Source organism: Schistocerca gregaria, chromosome X (assembly GCF_023897955.1).
Source record: "Schistocerca gregaria isolate iqSchGreg1 chromosome X, iqSchGreg1.2, whole genome shotgun sequence".
Lineage (NCBI taxonomy): Eukaryota > Metazoa > Arthropoda > Insecta > Orthoptera > Acrididae > Schistocerca > Schistocerca gregaria.
In genome coordinates this window covers 49554263-49573785 of record NC_064931.1, presented here as the reverse complement: position 1 = coordinate 49573785, position 19523 = coordinate 49554263, and the positions used below count along the sequence as shown (strand labels likewise).

At 40.8% G+C, this 19523-nt stretch overlaps 1 protein-coding gene across 4 annotated transcripts in view; it reads left to right on the top strand.

Annotated features, from left to right (window-relative positions):
- The window catches only part of LOC126297626 (phosphatidylinositol-binding clathrin assembly protein LAP), a gene marked incomplete at its 3' end in the record, with an annotated part of 166828 nt that overhangs the window by 90720 nt on the left and 56585 nt on the right, over positions 1 to 19523 (top strand). For all 4 annotated transcript variants that reach the window (XM_049988642.1, XM_049988643.1, XM_049988645.1 and 1 more), the window contains 2 exon segments: positions 16369 to 16511; positions 17498 to 17573. In XM_049988642.1, the coding sequence (XP_049844599.1) occupies positions 16369 to 16511; positions 17498 to 17573 (219 nt within the window).

Here is a 19523-nt window from a genome sequence, read left to right as displayed (position 1 = left end):
ACTCTGTTGTCCTTTGCTGGCTACACAGTGGCAACACCTGGATAACGTACAGCTATATATTGCGTCACGAGGACCCACCTTTATGTCGCTGCGGGTCATCTTTGACTGTGGTCCACATCTTGTTGGACTGCCCGCTTTTAACTCTGCTCAAGCAGACATATGTGCTGCCTGATACACCTCCTGCACTTTTATCAGAGGACGTTGCGACGGCAGATTTAGTTTTGAGTTTTGTTCATGCAGGGGCTTTTTATTGCTTGATCGAAGTGTTTTTTTTTGGTTGAGTGTGGCCTTTGGCCTAAGATTTTTAGACTGGTGTTTTTAGTGCGTTTCTTGGTGGTTGGCTTTTTTGTTTCTGTGGTTGACCAATCACTGTCACACACTGTGTGATTTTAATTCCTTTTGTCTGGTCTCTATCTTTCTTTTCCTGTTGTTTTGGTTAATCTCGTACACAGAATTTTCTCGCGTGAAAAGTGTTAGAAATACTGTGTAGATAATATTGGTCATTCCGTAGAATTGCACTAGACACGTTTTAAAGTATCTTACTAGTAAAGTTATTAGAGAAGTGAGGCCGCTTGCAGTTACTAATCACACATTTGGTGAAAATCATGGATGATGTGGAAAGTATTCTGCAGACAGTTACCATATTGCTGATAATTGGTGAACTACTAAGATGAATTAGATTACATAAGTTGCAAGGGGAAGATCGTCTGAGTGATACTTAAGGACAAAGGTTAGAGTTTTATATGTGGAAAAGATTACTTCCCTGCCATTTGTATTTTGCATCTTGCAGGTCACAGAAGTAACACTTCAGAGTGGCAGACTAGCACTGCGTGTGTGAATACAAATCGTGGTGCCTTGACTGTATGGAAGAAAGGTTAGGAAAATTGTAGTTGGGACTGTAAGTTGTCCACTTCCAACTGTTGAGATTGCGTTAGGGATTCTTCACTGTCCTGCCCACAGTTCAACTTGAGTCATCTCAGTAACAAACCACAGCTGTTGAAATGACCTATTTACTCTTTGTACTAGACAAATAACAAATGTCAGATCTCAACTTGCAGAAATGAGCTATAAGCTCTGCGTGCATGGGGTTCCGTGCAACAGATTGCTGGCCAGATAGCCGTTGCTGAGGCTTGGTGGCACCTGTGGGGACAGCCCCCATTCAGTGTGTGTAGCACTGTGGTGGATGACTTGCGTATGACGGTTATATGGCAGCAGCAGCAGCAGTTTTTCTGGAAGGAAAGAACTCGTTCCACACAGATAAGACATTGGAATGTTTACATCCCTAGCTACGTAGTGGGAGTAGTGTAGGGCTAAGCAAGAAGCAGAGAAATACTTCCCCCAATACCTGATTTGTACAATGAAAGATGGGAATTCTTCTTTGGCCACAAAGCCTTTATTCTTTGTAAATAATGTAGGGGAAAGGTTTGGGCAAGTTGCAGCCATGTCAAAAATGAAGAGTGGGTCTCTTTTAATAAAAACAGCATCCCCTGCCCAGTCACTTGTGTTGCTTGTGAAAAGCTGGCTAACATTCCAATTACTGTCACTCCCCATACTAGTTTAAATGTGATGCAACACATTTTCCATTGTGACCCGTCAGTCTGATTAGCTAGACAGGGTGTACACTTGGTCTGTCATGTCCATAGGGGGCCAAAAGACAATAGGGTTGCTAGCAGAGCCGTCATCTAGCCATTTGCTGGACATTCATTGCCTGAAAACGTCTGTGATGGTATACCGACATGATATGAAACCTTGTGTACGCCCCCCCCCCCCCCCCTCTTCCTCCTCCAATGGGGTGCTTAAAATGTATGAAATTCAGGCACATGTCTTTGCATTGCAACACCAGCCAAGTCTGTACGGATTGTGGACGACGGTTACAAGAAAATTTTCCTAGCACTCTTTCCCCCACTTGCATCAGCTGTTAAGAGGACCATTCCCCTGCTCACCACACTGCACCATGTTTGAGATAAAAAAACACAGGAATAAGGCTCTGTCCAGACTAACATACTTAAATGCCAAGAAAAACTAAGAGTATATATATATATATTTATTTATTTATTTATTTATTTATTTATTTATTTATTTATTTATTTATTTATTTATTTATTTATTTATTTATTTATTTATTTATTTATTTATTTATTTATTTATTTATTTATTTATTTATTTATTTATTTTCTGTACACATGACAATGACTTAAGCTAGAGCTATGGTGCTGTCACCCACTTAAACAGTACTATGGCCCGGCAGCTGGGGGGGCCCCCCCTCCCCAAGATGTTAGGCGGCTCTCCTCCTGCTGCTTCCCATACTTGTCGAGGATGTTGATCAATATTACGCGGGTGGGGACTCTTCACCCAGTGCCACCTTCTCCCTTCAGGTAGGGGTCCCTCGGGACACTCCTCTCAAAAGCAGATATCAGCACCTTATTTCTGTCTCCTTTGACCTATAAAAGGCTAAAGACACTACATCCTCGCTACCTTACATGAGTGGGGTCTTGGGGGCCTGCTTCACATTTTTGTCCAAAATTTCTTCACACACTCTACTTTAACACAGTTTGTTCTTCCCACAGAGCCCCCCGCCCCCCCCCCCCCCCACCTCCAAACTATCTCAGAGGATGGGGTCCTGTAGGGCTCTGAATCAAGTGTCTTTCTAGTTGCCATCAATGGTCTCGCAGCAGCTGTGGCAGGTTCATCATCCTTGTATGCTAATGATTTTTGCTTTTATTATTGCTCCTGTAGTGTGGCAGTTCTTAATACTTACAGCAGGATGCAATGGAATGGTGTAGTTACGTATCACCCCCCCCCCCCCCCCCCCCTCTCATGGCTTTGTTTTTAGTGCCAAGACTACCGCCATGCTCTTCTGTTGACATTACGCTGGTCATCCACAACCAGACCTTCACCTCAACCAATTACTCAATGTGGTGGAGTCCGTTTTTGGGACTGGTCTTATACGAGGTGCGACAAAGTAATGAGACCGATTTTCTTTGCAAGATGGGGCAACCCTGCAGGCTTGGGTAGGCACAATATCTTTGACCTTGGTCTATAAGCTGCTTTTGGTCCAAGCGGCACATCGAAGCAACTGCTCAGTCATGAGTTGTGCTGTAATTTGCGTGTCTCGTCACGGAAATGGAACCACAGAATATTGCGCAATGGTATGCCATTTCGTTTTTCGTTAAATTGAGTGAAAACGTGACAACTTACGGTAAGCTTTAGAAGGCTTTTGGAGAGGTTGTCAAGAGCTCAAGTTTTTTGTTGACATAAAATGTTTAGTGAAGGCAGAATGAATGTTGAAGTCTGCAGTGGACAACCAACCACCTCACGGATGGACATCACTTTGGCCAGGGTGCATGAAATCGTATGATCTGATAGATTATCCTTAAAAATGATTGCAGTGTTGTCCAAAAATGGTCTTCAAAAATCTCATACCACAATAGCGAGAAACACGGAAAAATGTCGCAGCTGATCTGGAAAGCAATCAAGAATTTTTGAGCCGTGTTATCACTGGTGATCAAAGTTCAGTTTTTTCCGTATGATCCAGAGACAAAATTCCACAGTTGTCAATGGTGCTCAGAGGGATCACCCAGACAAAAAAGCTTACATGTCAGTCAAAAGTGAAATGCAGCCTTGTGTGCTTCTTTGATTCCTAGGGAATTGTTCATAAAGAGTGGGTGCCTCCTGGAAAACAGTTAACAAATATTACTACAAAGAAATTGTAGAATGACTTCATATGAGTCCTTTGTTTCCATGCCAACATTGCTGATAATTGGATTCTGCATCACGATAATGCACCATCACATACTGCTGTCAGTACAGCAATTCTTAACCTCAAAACAAATTTCAGTAATACCACAGCCACTTTATTCACCAGATATTGCTCCGTGTCACTTTTTTCTATTTTCAAAACGGCTTTCAAGGGACACAATTTTCAAACACAATGTGCCCAAAAAGCTGTGATGAGAATCTTCGAGGATATTACAGAAAATGAGTTCCAGAAATGTTACCATAAATAGCAGAAGTGCTGGAAAAAGTGTGTGCAATCAGAAGGGAACTACTTTGAAGGAGACAACACTAAACTTGACTAAAACAGTAAGCGAAATTTTTTCACATCAGTCTCATTACATTGTTGCACCTCATATGTCCATTTGATGTGGCTTCCCCCATCTTCGCCAGCTTGAGCAAAGATACTATCTGTACCTTAATACACTACCCAGAACTGGGTTCACAACTGTGCCTCTACTCACAACTTAAACTACTGTTGCCGGTTGTCAGGAAGCAGTAGTACGTGCCCCCACGGTCAGAGTAACCTGACCTCGGATCTGTCGCGATTTATCCTTTGTACCAAAAGTTTCACTTAACCCCATGGCTTTTCGCTGCCTGTTCCTGGCTGATATAAGTACATTTCTGGGTTTGTATGTGGTACACAGAGCTCAATGGTTGATGGATGAACATGTTTTGCATACACACATGCAAGGTGCAACAAACTACCCACCCTGCCAGTGCTGAATTGATGGCCATCAGATGAGCCCTTAGCCATGCTCAACCTTCCACTGGCAAGACACTTCTAATTTTCAGTGACTCCGTGAGTAGCCTTCAGTCTATAGACCAATGCTGCCCTCGTTAGTCAAGACAGATCTTCTTTCTGACCTCCGTAAAGGTGGGAAAGAAGTCATCTTTGTTTGGACCCCCTAGACTTCGTGGGATCTCATGGAATGAACATGCTGTCTGATTTGCAAAGTTGGCTACCAGGATGCTGATTTTGGAGATGAGTCGCACAACTGGACCTTCCCCCAACTGTATGCCACCAGTGATTGGAGGCATAAAACTGCGAATGGTCAGCTCTGGACTCCCTAATCTAGCTGAAGGCAATAAGAGATCATTACTGGGTGACAATTCCCTTTATGCTTCTAGCAGGGAATCCATTGTCGTTTGTCAGCAATGCATTGGCCACACTTGGCTGACCTACGGCCACATTATCTGATGTCAGGACCCACTTTACTTCCTGTGTGTGCCTGCCTGATAGTGGCCCACATCCTATTAGGCTACCCAAGTTTGGACACTTCGCAGTGATATCTTAACCTTTCTGACACACCACCTTTGGTGCTAGCACATGATGCTGAAGTGGCTGACCTGGTCTTAAGTTTCACGTGCGAAGATACTTTATGTGAGATGGCGCACTTCAGCCTCACTGACCATCTGGGTGGTTGATACGGCATCCCTTACCACCTCTGGACCAGGAAACCCACAGTGGCCCTTGATCTGTCAGGCCTGGCTTATACCCTTCCCACCTTTTATCATCTTGCATTTGGCATTTTTAATGTTATGTCTTTACTAAAATTTTATCATGTCTGTGCTGCTTGTTTGTGTGGGGGTAATGGAGAGTGAGGCAGTGTGTCTCTCCCCCTGCATATTATACGCTGGGGATCTTCGACCGCAATCTGGGCAGAGTGACCTGCCTGCGTTCCCCCTCTCACTCCTGTTGTACTTCTTGATTTTCTGTCTTATTGTATCTTGGTTACGATTGGGCTTCCCAGGATTTGCTTTCTGTATCCTTGTAGCACTTTCCTGTCTTACTTTCATGAGCAGACCATAGGGTGGCGAGGCTTCGGGGTTCCGCTGAATAGGTCAGGAGTTCAGTGCCCTCAACGGGCGGCTTAACAGGTAGCGGAGGCTGTGTGGCGTGGACTTCTTTACTTCTTTTTTTAGGTTAGAAGGCCTCGGGAAAGTGTGGGGTGGGCTGCAATCTCAAAGGTTGCATGGCAAATACAGGCCGTGCTTGGATCAAAGAACAGTCAGAATTGTAGTTGTAAATTGTTGTAGTTGTGCTGGGAAAGTCCCTGAGCTTCAAGCGCTAAAAAAAAAGGCACAGAAGCTGAAACCGTTACAGGTACAGAAACCTGGCTCAAGCCTGAAATAAGTTCTGCAGAAAGTTTTACGAAGTCTCAGACGGTGTTCAGGGAAGATATATTAGACAGAATTGGTGGTGGAGTGTTTGTCAGTAGTGGTTTATCTTGTAGTGAAGTTGAAGTAGGTACTCGGTGCAAATTTGTATTGTTAGAGGTTATACTTAACAGCCAAAATAAGTTAATTTTGGCTCCTTCTACCGACCCCCCAGACTCCGATGATATAGTTGCTGAACAGTTCAGAGAAAATTAGCGTCTATTAACAAATAAATACGCCACTCATACGGTTATAGTTGGCGAGGACTTCAACCTTCCCGCGGTATGTTGGCAAAAATACTTGTTCAAAACCGGTGGTAGGCAGAAAACGTCTTCAGAGATTGTCCTAAATGCATTCTCCAAAAATTATTTCGAGCAGTTAGTCCACGAACCCACGTGAATTGTAAATGGTTGCGAAAACACGCTTGACCTCTTGGCCACAAACAATCCAGAGCTGATAGAGAGCATCATGACTGATACAGGGATTAGTGATCACAAGGTCGTTGTAGCTAGGCTCAATACAGTTTCTTCCAAATCCACCAGAAACAAACCCAAAATAATTTTATTTAAGAAAGCGGATAAAGTGTCACTAGAAGCCTTCCTAAGAGACAATCTCCATTCCTTCCGAACTGACTATGTAAGTGTAGAAAAGATGTGGCTCAAATTCAAAGATACAGTAACAACAGCAATTGAGATCCATACCTCATAAACTGGTGAGAGATGGAACTGATCCTCCATAGTACACAACAGGTCCAAACGCTGTTGCAGAGGCAACGGAAAAAGCATGCAAAGTTCAGAACAACGCGAAATCCCGACGATTGGCTAAAATTTACAGACGCGCGACATTTGGCACGGACTTCAATGCGAGATGCCTTTAATAGGTTCCACAACGAAACATTGTCTCGAAATTTGGTAGAAAATCCGAAGAAATTTTGCTCGTATGTAAAGTACACAAGCGGCAAGACGCAGTCAATACCTTCGCTGCGCAGTGCCGATGGTACTGATACCGACAACTGTGCCGCTAAAGCAGAGTTGTTAAACGCAGTTTTCCGAAATTCCTTCCCCTGAGAAGACGAATGGAATAACCCAGAATTTGAAACAAGAACAGCTGCTAGCATGTTTCCTAGAAGTAGATACCTTAGAGGTTGCGAAGCAACTCAAATAGCTTGATATGGGCAAGTCTTCAGGTCCAGATTGTATACCTATTAGGTTCCTTTCAGATTACGCTGATACAATAGCTGCGTACTTTAGCAATCATATAAAACATCTCGCTCACCGATAGATCTGTACCTACAGATTGGAAAATTGCGCAGGTCGCACCAATGTTTAAGAAGGGTAGTAGGAGTAATCCATCGAACTACAGATCTATATCATTGATGTCGGTTTGCAGCAAATACTGTATTCAAACAATATGAATCACCTCGAAGGGAACGATCTATTGATACGTAATCAGCATGGTTCCAGAAAACATTGTTCTTGTGCAACGCAGCTAGCTTTTTATTCGCACGAAGTAATGGGCGCTATCGACAGGGATCTCTCCGTATTTCTAGATTTCTGGAAAGCTTTTGACACCGTTCCTTACAAGCGACTTATAATCAAGGTGCGAGCCTCTGGGGTATCATCTCAGTTGTGCGACTGGATTCGTGATTCCCTGTCAGGAAGGTCACAGGTCGCTATTCGTAGTAAGACGGCAAATCATTGAGTAAAACTAATGTGATATTAGGTGTTTCCTAGGGAAGCGTCCTGAGACCTCTGCTGTTACTGATCTATATAAATGACCTGGGTGGCAATCTGAGCAGTTCTCTTAGGTTGTTAGCAGATGATGCTGTAATTTACAGTCTAGTAAGGTCATCCGAAGACCAGTATCAGTTACAAAGCGATTTAGAAAAGATTGTTGTATGGTGTGGCAGGTGGCAGTTGACGCTAAATAACGGAAAGTGTGAGGTGGTCCACATGAGTTCCAAAAGAAATCCGTTGGAATTCTATTACTCGATAAATAGTTAAATTGACGGCCTTGAGAATTGCTCTAAGTACCTGGGTGTTACGAACAACTTCAGTTGGTAAGACCACATAGATAATATTGTGGGGAAAGGCGAGCCAAAGGTTGCGTTTCATTGGCAGGACACTTAGAAGGTGCAACAAGTCGACTAAAGAGACAGCTTACACAACTCGTTCTTCCTTTGTTAGAATATTGCTGCGCGGTGTGGGATCCTTACCAGGAGGGATTGACGGAGGACATCGAAAGGGTGCGAAAAGAGCAGCTTGTTTCGTATTATCACGTAATAGGGGAAAGAGTGTGGCAGATATGATACTTGAGTTGGGATGAAAGTCATTAAAGCAAAGCCGTTTTTCGTCGCGGTTAGATCTATTTACGAAATTTCAGTTACCAACTTTCTCTTCCGAATGCGAAAATATTTTGTTGAGCCCAATCTACATAGGTAGGAATGATCATCAAAATAAGAGAAATCGGAGCTCGAACAGAAAGGTTTAGGTGTTGGTTTTTCCTGCGCGGTGTTCGGGAGTGGAATGGTAGAGAGAAAGTATGATTGTGGTTCAATTAACCCTCTGCCAAGTGCTTAAATGTGAATTCCAGAGTAATCGTGTAGATCTTAGTGAGTTGGATCTGAAACACTGTCAGTCAAACTGTTTTTTGTCACATACACGTTTACTAAGTAGGTAAATTTCTCGAAATGTTGCCAGTGAACTGAAGCCTGCCACTGTCTAAATTTTACTGCACTATTTCTCAATACTGCAGTGAAAGTGGCACTATGCAAATTAGTCCACAGTTCAGCCTGTCTCATTGTTATTTCAAATTTAGGTATTGCTTGCATTGACATTTTGTTGGAAGAAGGGTTGTCCACAGAATTGGGTGAAATGATTTGGGTGAAGGTCACGGTTAAAGCAGGCTCAGACATGGTAATTGGATGTCTCTATAGGCCCCCGGGCTCAGCAGCTGTTGTGGCTCAGCACCTGAAGAATAATTTGGAAAATATTTCGAGTAGATTTCCCCACCATGTTATAGTTCTGGGTGGAGATTTTAATTTGCCGGATATAGACTGGGAGACTCAGACGTTCATAACGGGTGGCAGGGACAAAGAATCTAGTGAAATATTTTTAAGTGCTTTATCTGAAAACTACCTTGAGCAGTTAAACAGAAAACCGACTCGTGGCGATAACATATTAGACCTTCTGGTGACAAACAGACCCGAACTATTTGAATCAGTTAATGCAGAACAGGGAATCAGCGATCATAAAGCGGTTACTGCATCAATGATTTCAGCCGTAAATAGAAATATTAAAAAAGGTAGGAAGATTTTTCTGTTTAGCAAAAGTGACAAAAAGCAGATTTCAGAGTACTTGGTGGCTCAACACAAAAGTTTTGTCTCAAGTACAGACAGTGTTGAGGATCAGTGGACAAAGTTCAAAACCATGGTACAATATGCGTTAGATGAGTATGTGCCAAGCAGGATCGTAAGAGATGGGAAAGAGCCACCGTGGTACAACAACCGAGTAAGAAAACTGCTGCGGAAGCAAAGGGAACTTCACAGCAAACATAAACATAGCCGAAGCCTTGCAGACAAACAAAAATTACGCGAAGCGAAATGCAGTGTGAGGAGGGCTATGCGAGAGGCTTTCAATGAATTCGAAAGTAAAGTTCTATGTACTGACTTGGCAGAAAATCCTAAGAAATTTTGGTCCTATGTCAAAGCGGTAGGTGGATCAAAACAAAATGTCCAGACACTCTGTGACCAAAATGGTACTGAAACAGAGGATGACAGACTAAAGGCCGAATTACTAAATGTCTTCTTCCAAAGCTGTTTCACAGAGGAAGACTGCACTGTAGTTCCTTCTCTAGATTGTCGCACAGTTGACAAAATGGTAGATATCGAAATAGACGACAGAGGGATAGAGAAACAATTAAAATCGCTCAAAAGACGAAAGGCCGCTGGTCCTGATGGAATACCAGTTCGATTTTACACAGAGTACGCGAAGGAACTTGCCCCCCTTCTTGCAGCGGTGTACCGTAGGTCTCTAGAAGAGCGAAGCGTTCCAAAGGATTGGAAAAGGGCACAGGTCATCCCCGTTTTCAAGAAGGGACGTCAAACAGATGTGCAGAACTATAGACCTATATCTCTAACGTCGATCAGTTGTAGAATTTTGGAACACGTATTATGTTCGAGTATAATGTCTTTTCTGGAGGCTAGAAATCTACTCTGTAGGAATCAGCATGGGTTTCGAAAAAGACGGTCGTGTGAAACCCAGCTCTCGCTATTCGTCCACGAGACTCAGAGGGCCTTAGACACGGGTTCACAGGTAGATGCCGTGTTTCTTGACTTCCGCAAGGCGTTTGACACAGTTCCCCACAGTCGTTTAATGAACAAAGTAAGAGCATACGGACTATCAGATCAATTGTGTGATTGGATTGAGGAGTTCCTAGATAACAGAACTCAGCATGTCATTCTCAATGGAGAGAAGTCTTCCGAAGTAAGAGTGATTTCAGGTGTGCCGCAGGGGAGTGTCATAGGACCGTTGCTATTCACAATATACATAAATGACCTGGTGGATGACATCGGAAGTTCACTGAGGCTTTTTGCAGATGATGCTGTGGTGTATCGAGAGGTTGCAACAATGGAAAATTGTACTGAAATGCAGGAGGATCTGCAGCGAATTGACGCATGGTGCAGGGAATGGCAATTGAATCTCAATGTAGACAAGTGTAATGTGATGCGAATACATAGAAAGATAGGTCCCTTATCATTTAGCTACAAAATAGCAGGTCAGCAACTGGAAGTAGTTAATTCCATAAATTATCTGGGAGTACTCATTAGGAGTGATTTAAAATGGAATGATCATATAAAGTTGATCGTCGGTAAAGCAGATGCCAGACTGAGATTCATTGGAAGAATCTTAAGGAAATGCAATCCGACAACAAAGGAAGTAGGTTACAGTACGCTTGTTCGTCCAATGCTTGAATACTGCTCAGCAGTGTGGGATCCGCACCAGGTAGGGTTGATAGAAGAGATAGAGAAGATCCAACGGAGAGCAGCGCGCTTCGTTACAGGATCATTTAGTAATTGCGAAAGCGTTACGGAGATGATAGATAAACTCCAGTGGAAGACTCTGCAGGAGAGACGCTCAGTAGCTCGGTACGGGCTTTTGTTAAAGTTTCGAGAACATACCTTCACCGAAGAGTCAAGCAGTATATTGCTCCCTCCTACGTATATCTCGGGAAGAGACCATGAGGATAAAATCAGAGAGATTAGAGCCCACACAGAAGCATACCGACAATCCTTCTTTCCACGTACAATACGAGACTGGAATAGAAGGGAGAACCGATAGAGGTACTCAGGGTACCCTCCGCCACACACCGTCAGGTGGCTTGCGGAGTATGGATGTAGATGTAGATGTAGATGTAGATTGTACCAAACTTTCACTATCCAAATAATCATTTGCTATGGGGAGATAAGAAACATGAAATATCTGCCTTGTAGTAGTCACCTGTGATCAGACTACTACTACTACTACTACTACTACTACTACTACTACTGGCAACTGAGAGTTGTTAACTTGGTGCCGGCCGCGGTGGTCTCGCGGTTCTAGGCGCGCAGTCCGGAACCGTGCGACTGCTACGGTCGCAGGTTCGTATCCTGCCTCGGGCATGGGTGTGTGTGATGTCCTTAGGTTAGTTAGGTTTAAGTAGTTCTAAGTTCTAGGGGACTGATGACCATAGATGTCAAGTCCCGTAGTGCTCGGAGCCATTTTTTGTTAACTTGGTGTGCTGCCATTGGTATATAATAAATTACGTGATAGGCATCCATAGTAACTCCTCCTCCTCCCACCACACCCTATCTCACACTCGTGCATAAATGAGGACAATCAACACCTGAAACCAAACTTTGATAAAATGTTTGGGTTTATCTTAACTAATGAGTGTAGGATTTCTGATTCAGGGAAATTATTGTATGTTGTGATATCTAGGTACCAATGCATGTCAGACATGCAGCCCCATGGGTTCAGTAGGTAGTTGGGTCAGTCATATTTTGGGCAGGTATCATGTACAGGTGTTACATGCCTCAAATTGTAATAAAGGATTATTTTAGTCAGTTGTATTACAATGTTTACAACATGTTCAGCAAGATGATGGGACCATAATAGTCCTGTTCTCATCATTTTGTCATGTATATTGCAGCCAGAACAAATAGATGTTGCTATGTTCTTTGGTACATAGAACATTTTGTATTGAAACACAGTGTATATTAATGGATTGATAGGTGAACCAGGTTCTAGTTTCTCAGTGAGAAATGAGACTATAGTACAGAATGTACACATTATAAGCATCAACAGTCAAAAAATTTGCTATAAATCTTAACACACAATAGTCACAGATCAGAATTTCAAAAATAATTTTGTAGTCTTGCATGTGCAACTCAACTTCAGTTGAGGCTTTGTGTTGTCACCTTTCAGTGGTCTGATTGTATAAACAATGAATAATAGCAAAATATATCTTACATTAAGAATTTAATTTTCCATGATTAAATCTGCTTCATATACATTCTTAGTGTTGGTGTGAAATCCATTTAAATATCTTAAGTAGCAAAATCACAGTTTACGTCTCCTATATGCATTTGAAAGCAAACTTCTTATGTAACGAACTGAAAATATTTCATAAATTTGTTATAGAAAAGTTCAGTTGGGATACACCTTATGGGTAGGTTTTTGTAATGCATTGTGGGGAGTAAATGTCAGAGCAAACTTTGACAGAAACTACCTTCTACAGAAGGAAGCTAACCATAACACATTTGTTGATACCTCTTCAGTTTGTTACATGGTTATGTTTTTGTCCCTCTTGAACAATTAGAAATAGTAATCACACGGATGATGCTGAGAAATATGCTCTTTGGAGCTTTTTCGTAACAGAAATTTGTTAAACATGAAGAGCCTAGCAGGTGATTGTACCTTGGACATATGTTTTTGGGCTTCAGTGTGAAGTCGGCCCTCGTTTTGGTACCTCAGTTCTCTCAAAGTGATTGGCAGTAATTATGGATTATTTCAGTCGGTGTTTGACACATTAGACATAAGAGAGATTAAGATGCCTACTCCTTTTTGCACACTGTTTGATCTGCCCTCTGGTCTGTTGATTATTCCTCAGATCATTTTACACAATTTGTGAGTATGGTATTTTGTACTGTTGTAGATAAGTTGCCAGTTGGTTGCTGTAGGTGAACTATTGAATGCAAATGATCAAAGTATGTTAATGTAATGTTGGCAAGGTTGAGACAGTGGCAGATATAGTTAGGTTCCTATTCCATCCATTGTGAATATCCTGACCACCTCCATAGCTGAAATGTCAGTGTGGAAGGCTGTGGATTAATTCCCAGTACCTCCTCCAATTTATTGAGGTAGAAAAATTGGGACCAGGATCCTTTGTTTTGTGAGGCCAAATGAGAAGCTGCTTGAATAATTTACTAACAGAAAGAAGTGGAGCATTAACAACATGATTAGATGCTCCACAGTTGTAGATTGTTCAGCCTCTCACTGCCCTGTAGAGAGCAATTGGCCAGTTGGAACAGTCCTAAGGTGTAATCCCTGAGTGATCACATTTTGTTCTATTCTGCAGTTCAAAATTATCTCCACTATCTACCTGAAGGATGTTTTGTTAAGTCTTGTGAACACAACATTGTAACTTGGAAAGTTTTTAATATGATCTCACTGTAATTTTAATTGATCGAATTTGGTGCTCTACATTATTTCTGCATTGTGACAGCTTCTGTATTTCTCATAATGCTGGCTACAATACAATAAAAGCAAGCAATCAATGAAAATGCAAGTTGGGCAATACACTTATGACCTTATGTGCAGAAGAGAGCATGGGAAGTGACCCTTGCTGATGAGTTACAGTAAAACACAGTAATCTGAGCACTATGGGCCTTTACACCCATGATTAAGAGGCATTTGAATCTGAATCTTGGGAATAAGTGCAATGTAATATACATCAAATAAGCATAATGTTCCAGGCAGAATTGAAAGGCATACAATGAAGAAATGAGCTAAATAAAACTTTGTAAATATATAGCAGTAACAAGATGATTTTTGGGCTTCCCTACCACCACTGAAGAGCTCATAATTTACAAACAGATCTATTCAGGGAATTGCATGAAGCAGACAGCTTTTTGATAAGGTCAGGCTGTTTACATTTTAACACCAAGCAACAGAGATAAGAACACATGAAAGAAACATGATCTTAGGGGTGTGTACATGGACTATGATTGTCAACTGACAATTTGTGCAGGAAAACATGTAGTTCAGACTAAAGAAAGTGGTCAGAGATTAGTATGTTATGAACTGTGACATTTTATCTCTAAATTTCCCGTTACTTAAAATAAGTTAATAAGTCACTGAAGGAGATGAGATATTATTGCAGTTAACACTATGAAGTGTATTAGACATCTTTCTTTATACTATTTTTCAGAAGTTAAAAATTCTGAGATGCCAACCTGTAAGGATGTAGATATCATCTATGGATTACCTTAGTTTACCCAATTTTTAATCAGAGCAGTGTTCGATGAGCTGTTAAAAAATGAAATGTTACGCCACAATTTTCTTCCTGTTCTACTGGCGAATTAGTTCATTAGTCGCTGTAAGAAATACTAGTACTGGTGACAAATGTGAAGGTGTGTAGATTTGTAATATACACTTACATATAATTTTTTCTAACAGGGCCAGACAAAATCACTTGGAATTGTTTTGATTTTTTACTAATGTCCCTATGTTCATGGTTTTTTTCGCCATTGTTTAAGCAATCACACTCCCATTTTCGTCTTCAGATATCAGTTCCGTACAGTCTGACAATTTTGCAATGTGCCATCGATGAAGATGTTGATAGACATTTTATAGACCTTGTTTATTGAGGGAAGTTCTTTGTGTAAGATACTTTATAAACATATTCTAAGTCCACTTATTCTTAAAATTGTCACTTCATGAGGTATTTTAGTCGGAGATTAGTCAGCATAAGCAGTAAAATTGACTGTGTCAAAAAACTCAAATCTTCATTTACTACCAGTTAATGCTGATCATGTTAATCCTTAGTTATAGAACCTAAAAATTCTATAACTGATTAACAGCATTTTTGCACATGATCAACATCTTTGTTTCAGAAAACCTACTTCTGTATTGTAGCAGTTCTCCTCTTTTTGAATTTGTTAGATTTGTATGCCTATATACTGTGGAGTCAAAGAATACTTAAAAGTTCAGAGGACAAACCTGTAATTTTCTTTATTTCAAGTTATAAACAATACTGAATTTTTATAAAGGTAAATACTCAAATGTAAATGCATGGAATAAGTAAAATATTCAGATCCAGGAGTGATGGGTCCAAGTGAATTATTTGTATTTAGGTTATTGGTGTAGACTTTTTTGCCATGACACATGTCTCATAGCTTCATTATTCAGCATGTTACTGCACAACAATATTGTATGCACAATGGAGAATTCGTCCTTATAGGATGACACTATGCCTGACTTATTTACTGTAGGTGTTAACACAATTTTGATAGCAGCTTTGGTATGGTAAGTGTCTTTCCTTCAATAATTTGTGGCACTGCCTTGGATTGGAGAGATGGAGATTTCAGACTCCTATCTGGCCTTAAGACTAAAGTTTTCAGTAGTTTCTGTATATCATATTATACTGATTTTGATGAGATTCCTTTGAGAGTGATATTTAAAATCTCGTCATTGTTGCCAAGTCAACTTTTGCTTTTTAAACTGCCAGTCTTCTGTCCTGTCCCTACATAGTAATTATGGAACACAGAAATGAATACATTAATTTCTATAACCTATTTTGTTAACTCTAGAATGCGCCAGTCATTGTTTTGGTTATTGTAAATCGGTTACTTTATATTGTTTTACATTTGACAGTTTCATGAATGTCAATGGAAATAAATTGTTTCCTTAATGTTTACAGTCTCCATTTATGCCTTTCGTGATTTGTTGCTCTACTTCTGTCATTTAAGGACCTACTTTATGTAATCATTAATGGTGTATTAAGAAATGAGATGCAGATACGTCTCACTAGTTTCCCCTATGGTACTGTGATGCTCTTGTCTCACAGTGGAACAATTTTACACCTCATCAGACAGCTGTGTAAACTGTTTCCAATATAAAACACACAATACACACATTAACTGCCCTTTCTACAGTGACTTCATTTCATTTTTCTAATACATGCATGTTAACATTAACATGTTAAATAAAATGTTTTAACAAATGCTACTGACTGCTAAAACAACGACTTCAGTTACGTTATCTAAATGATCGTTTCCAAAATGGTATGTGTTAACTCAAATTTCTGAAGATTTTGTATGTAGAATCAGTCTTCACATGAACATGATTAGATAATAATTTGCATCATTTTCTAAATCTTGTTTTTCTTTTGTAGATTTGATGCACTGTACAAACGAACCAAATGTCTCAATACCACAGCTAGCTAATCTGCTGATAGAACGATCACAGAATACAAATTGGGTTGTTGTGTTCAAGGCTCTGATTACAGTACATCATATGATGTGCTATGGTAATGAGGTAAGTTCCTAAATGCAGTGGTGCAGCTTATTAACTTCTTAGTTATTAGAAGTTTTTGCAGATGATTATAGACAGAAATGGCAATTAGAAGATAACTTCAGTGTGTACACTACTTCAGTGAATAGCCCTAGATCTCAAAATAAGTTGAGGTCTACAAATTAAGAGTACTGACCAAAAGATGGAGTTGTATGAATATTCTGATCACAGAATTGTAGTGAATTGGTCAGTAATATGAAATTTGAGATTGTTTTAAAATCAAATTTTGTGCATCACTTCTAAGACATTACTAAATTTGTCACTATTTTTCCATTAATCTTGTTAGCATATGGAGGACAAAATATGAAGGGGTAATAAATAGGTGAAGAAAAGTCTGAAGGATGTGATGTGCTGTTAGTGGGATACAGCAGTAAAACTTAACTACATCTGTATTTCAGTGGTAGATTAATGCATTTGTTGAAAAGACTGTAAAACATATAGGGTTGTTAAGTTTTTTGCCAAGCTATTTTGCTAAGCTATTTTGCTGTTTCAGTGAGATGAAACTATTGGACATTACAATATCAATTTGCGAAGATATCCTCCTAGTTATGTTAAGCTAGTGAAAGATATCTAACAATAAATGTTAAGTGGCCTTAACTGAGCAAAACTTAAAAGAACTGTACTTCCTAACATTTTACTCTGGTATACAAAATAATTCCTGCAGTGCTAATGGCACTATTCCAGCATATATTTCCAGAGCAGAAATAAATTCTGGTATAAATTTCTATAAAGTGCTTTGGTATAAAAGTACCTGCAGAAGGTTACAGAATTTTTGAGGTGTTCAGGGGAACTTGTAAGATTTTTCTCCAAATGGGCAGAAAGCAGGTTGAAAGTAGTTTTTGCAAACTAGATTGCTGCTGTTGCATTCAGTAAACTGTTGTAAATTAGAACTTAAATACTAAGATAATTATATTTGCATTTGCATTTACTGGCTGTCCTGTACTTTTCAGCGTTTCACACAGTATTTGGCTTCAAGCAACAGTACCTTCCAGTTAAGCAATTTCTTAGATAAATCAGGGGTCCAAGGTATGTCTCCATTGCTTAATCTGTATTATAAAATAAAAATTAAATATTTTTATTGAAAGATACATTTATTTGATGTTAAATAGTAGTGTAATTCATTTAGTTGGCTTGAAGTGTGACAGATGATATCGTGTTTTGTTTTTCTTTCTTGCTTACCAGGGGCACGCGTTGGTAAGTAATAAAACCAGTACATTTAAGTGACGGCAAGCTCAGATACTCAAATCTGATTTGATGCTTATTAATGTGGTAAATACTGTTTACTATAGAGCAACAAAAATCATTAAGAGTAAATTAAAAACTGAGTGTTTAAGTTAAAAGCCGACTGTACAAATATAGCAGACATCTTTCGCTGTGCAATTATTCAGTCTTAACAAATTGTGAACAGTACCCAAGTGTACTCACATTTTGCACATGATCTGTTGTGGCTGGATCTCGAAATAGTCTTTTTTAAAGATCATTCTTGGTGAAGCTGAAGTGTGAATGAATATATTTATGGTACAGAGCAGGAGTTAGTGACAGGGATGTCATTAGATCTGCAGAGAAGTTTATGGCAGCAGTATTTTGAAATGATTCTGACAACAATAAGTGATTCTCTTCTTGTTAGGGATTTGTTTCGTCATAATGTCTATCTTATAAAGATAGCACCATCACCCTTAGGCAACCCCCCTCCCCACCCTGTGGGTCCGGGTTTAGAATAGGTCCGAGGTATTCCTGCCTGTCGTAAAAGGCGACTAACAGGAGCCTCATGTTTTGGCCTTTGTAATGGTCCCCTGTAGGGTTTGACCTCCATTTTTCAAAATTTTCCTGAAGAGGGAGCAAATTCAGGAAGGCCACCTTACGTGGTGCATCATGTCCATTGTGCATTGAGACCTTACGCCCACTTTCTCGTCATCGCATTTCCGTCTCTCTAGGGCGAGGAAACCTTCCTAGATGCATTTTCCACCGTGCACTATACAGTGTCGCTGTCTGCATTGACGATGACCATGGACTTCTTTGCACCTCATACCTAGCACAGTAACCAGTCCCTTGTGGGGGGGGTCTTCCATGTACCCTGTTGGTTGTAGCCCCCTGACCACACAGCGATCGCTCTGCTGATGTCAGCGCCGTTAACTCCCCACGTATGTCAAGGGGTAGATGCCCTTCCCCATGAGGCATCGGAACTCCTGGCAATGGGCCATCCTGCCAGGTGGCCTTCGCTGCAGCTGGCTGGCGTCCATGGGGAGGACCCATGGTTTGGAGTGGGTGGTTGACAGGTGATGAAGTGAAGTGTAGTCAATCACCTCTTGCTGGTGGTGAACCACCAGCAGTCTGAAAGCATTCGTGAGCTAAATTCAACATACAGAAGTACAACCCCAAATCGTTACCCTCCCTGGCCACACCCTGAGGAACATCAGACGAAGGATGGCAGCGGATCTTACTTGCCCCAGTACTTTGTATATTTGAGAGCTGATGGGAATCTTCCATGATGAAGCCTCAGTATTTTGTTGCGCACTTAGAGGACAAGTTAGGGTAGGTGGAGGGATTGTCCAAAATTAGATGTGGGTCATCCTCTGCCCAGTCATGGACATTACACGCTTGTGACAAGCTGGGGATTTTCCTGTAATCATCACGCCCCATAAGACCTTAATTATGGCCCAGGGTATCATATTTCACAGGGAACTACTTCTGCAGTCTGAGCTGTGTGCCACTTTAGTGGCGAGGTGTAGATTTCATCTGGCGTGTCCAGAGGCCTGAGGGATAATCAGGTTGCCAATGGTGCCTTCATCTTGGCCTTCGAGGGTGATAAATTACCGGAGAAGGTAAAGGCGATGGTCTACCACTGTGACGTGAAACCCTGTATCCCTCCCCCAATGTGGTGCTTCAAATGTTGGAAGTTCAATCAAATGTCTTTCCGCTGTGCTTCCAGTGTCACATGTCGAGATTGTGGATGCTCATCACATCCCAAATTATCAA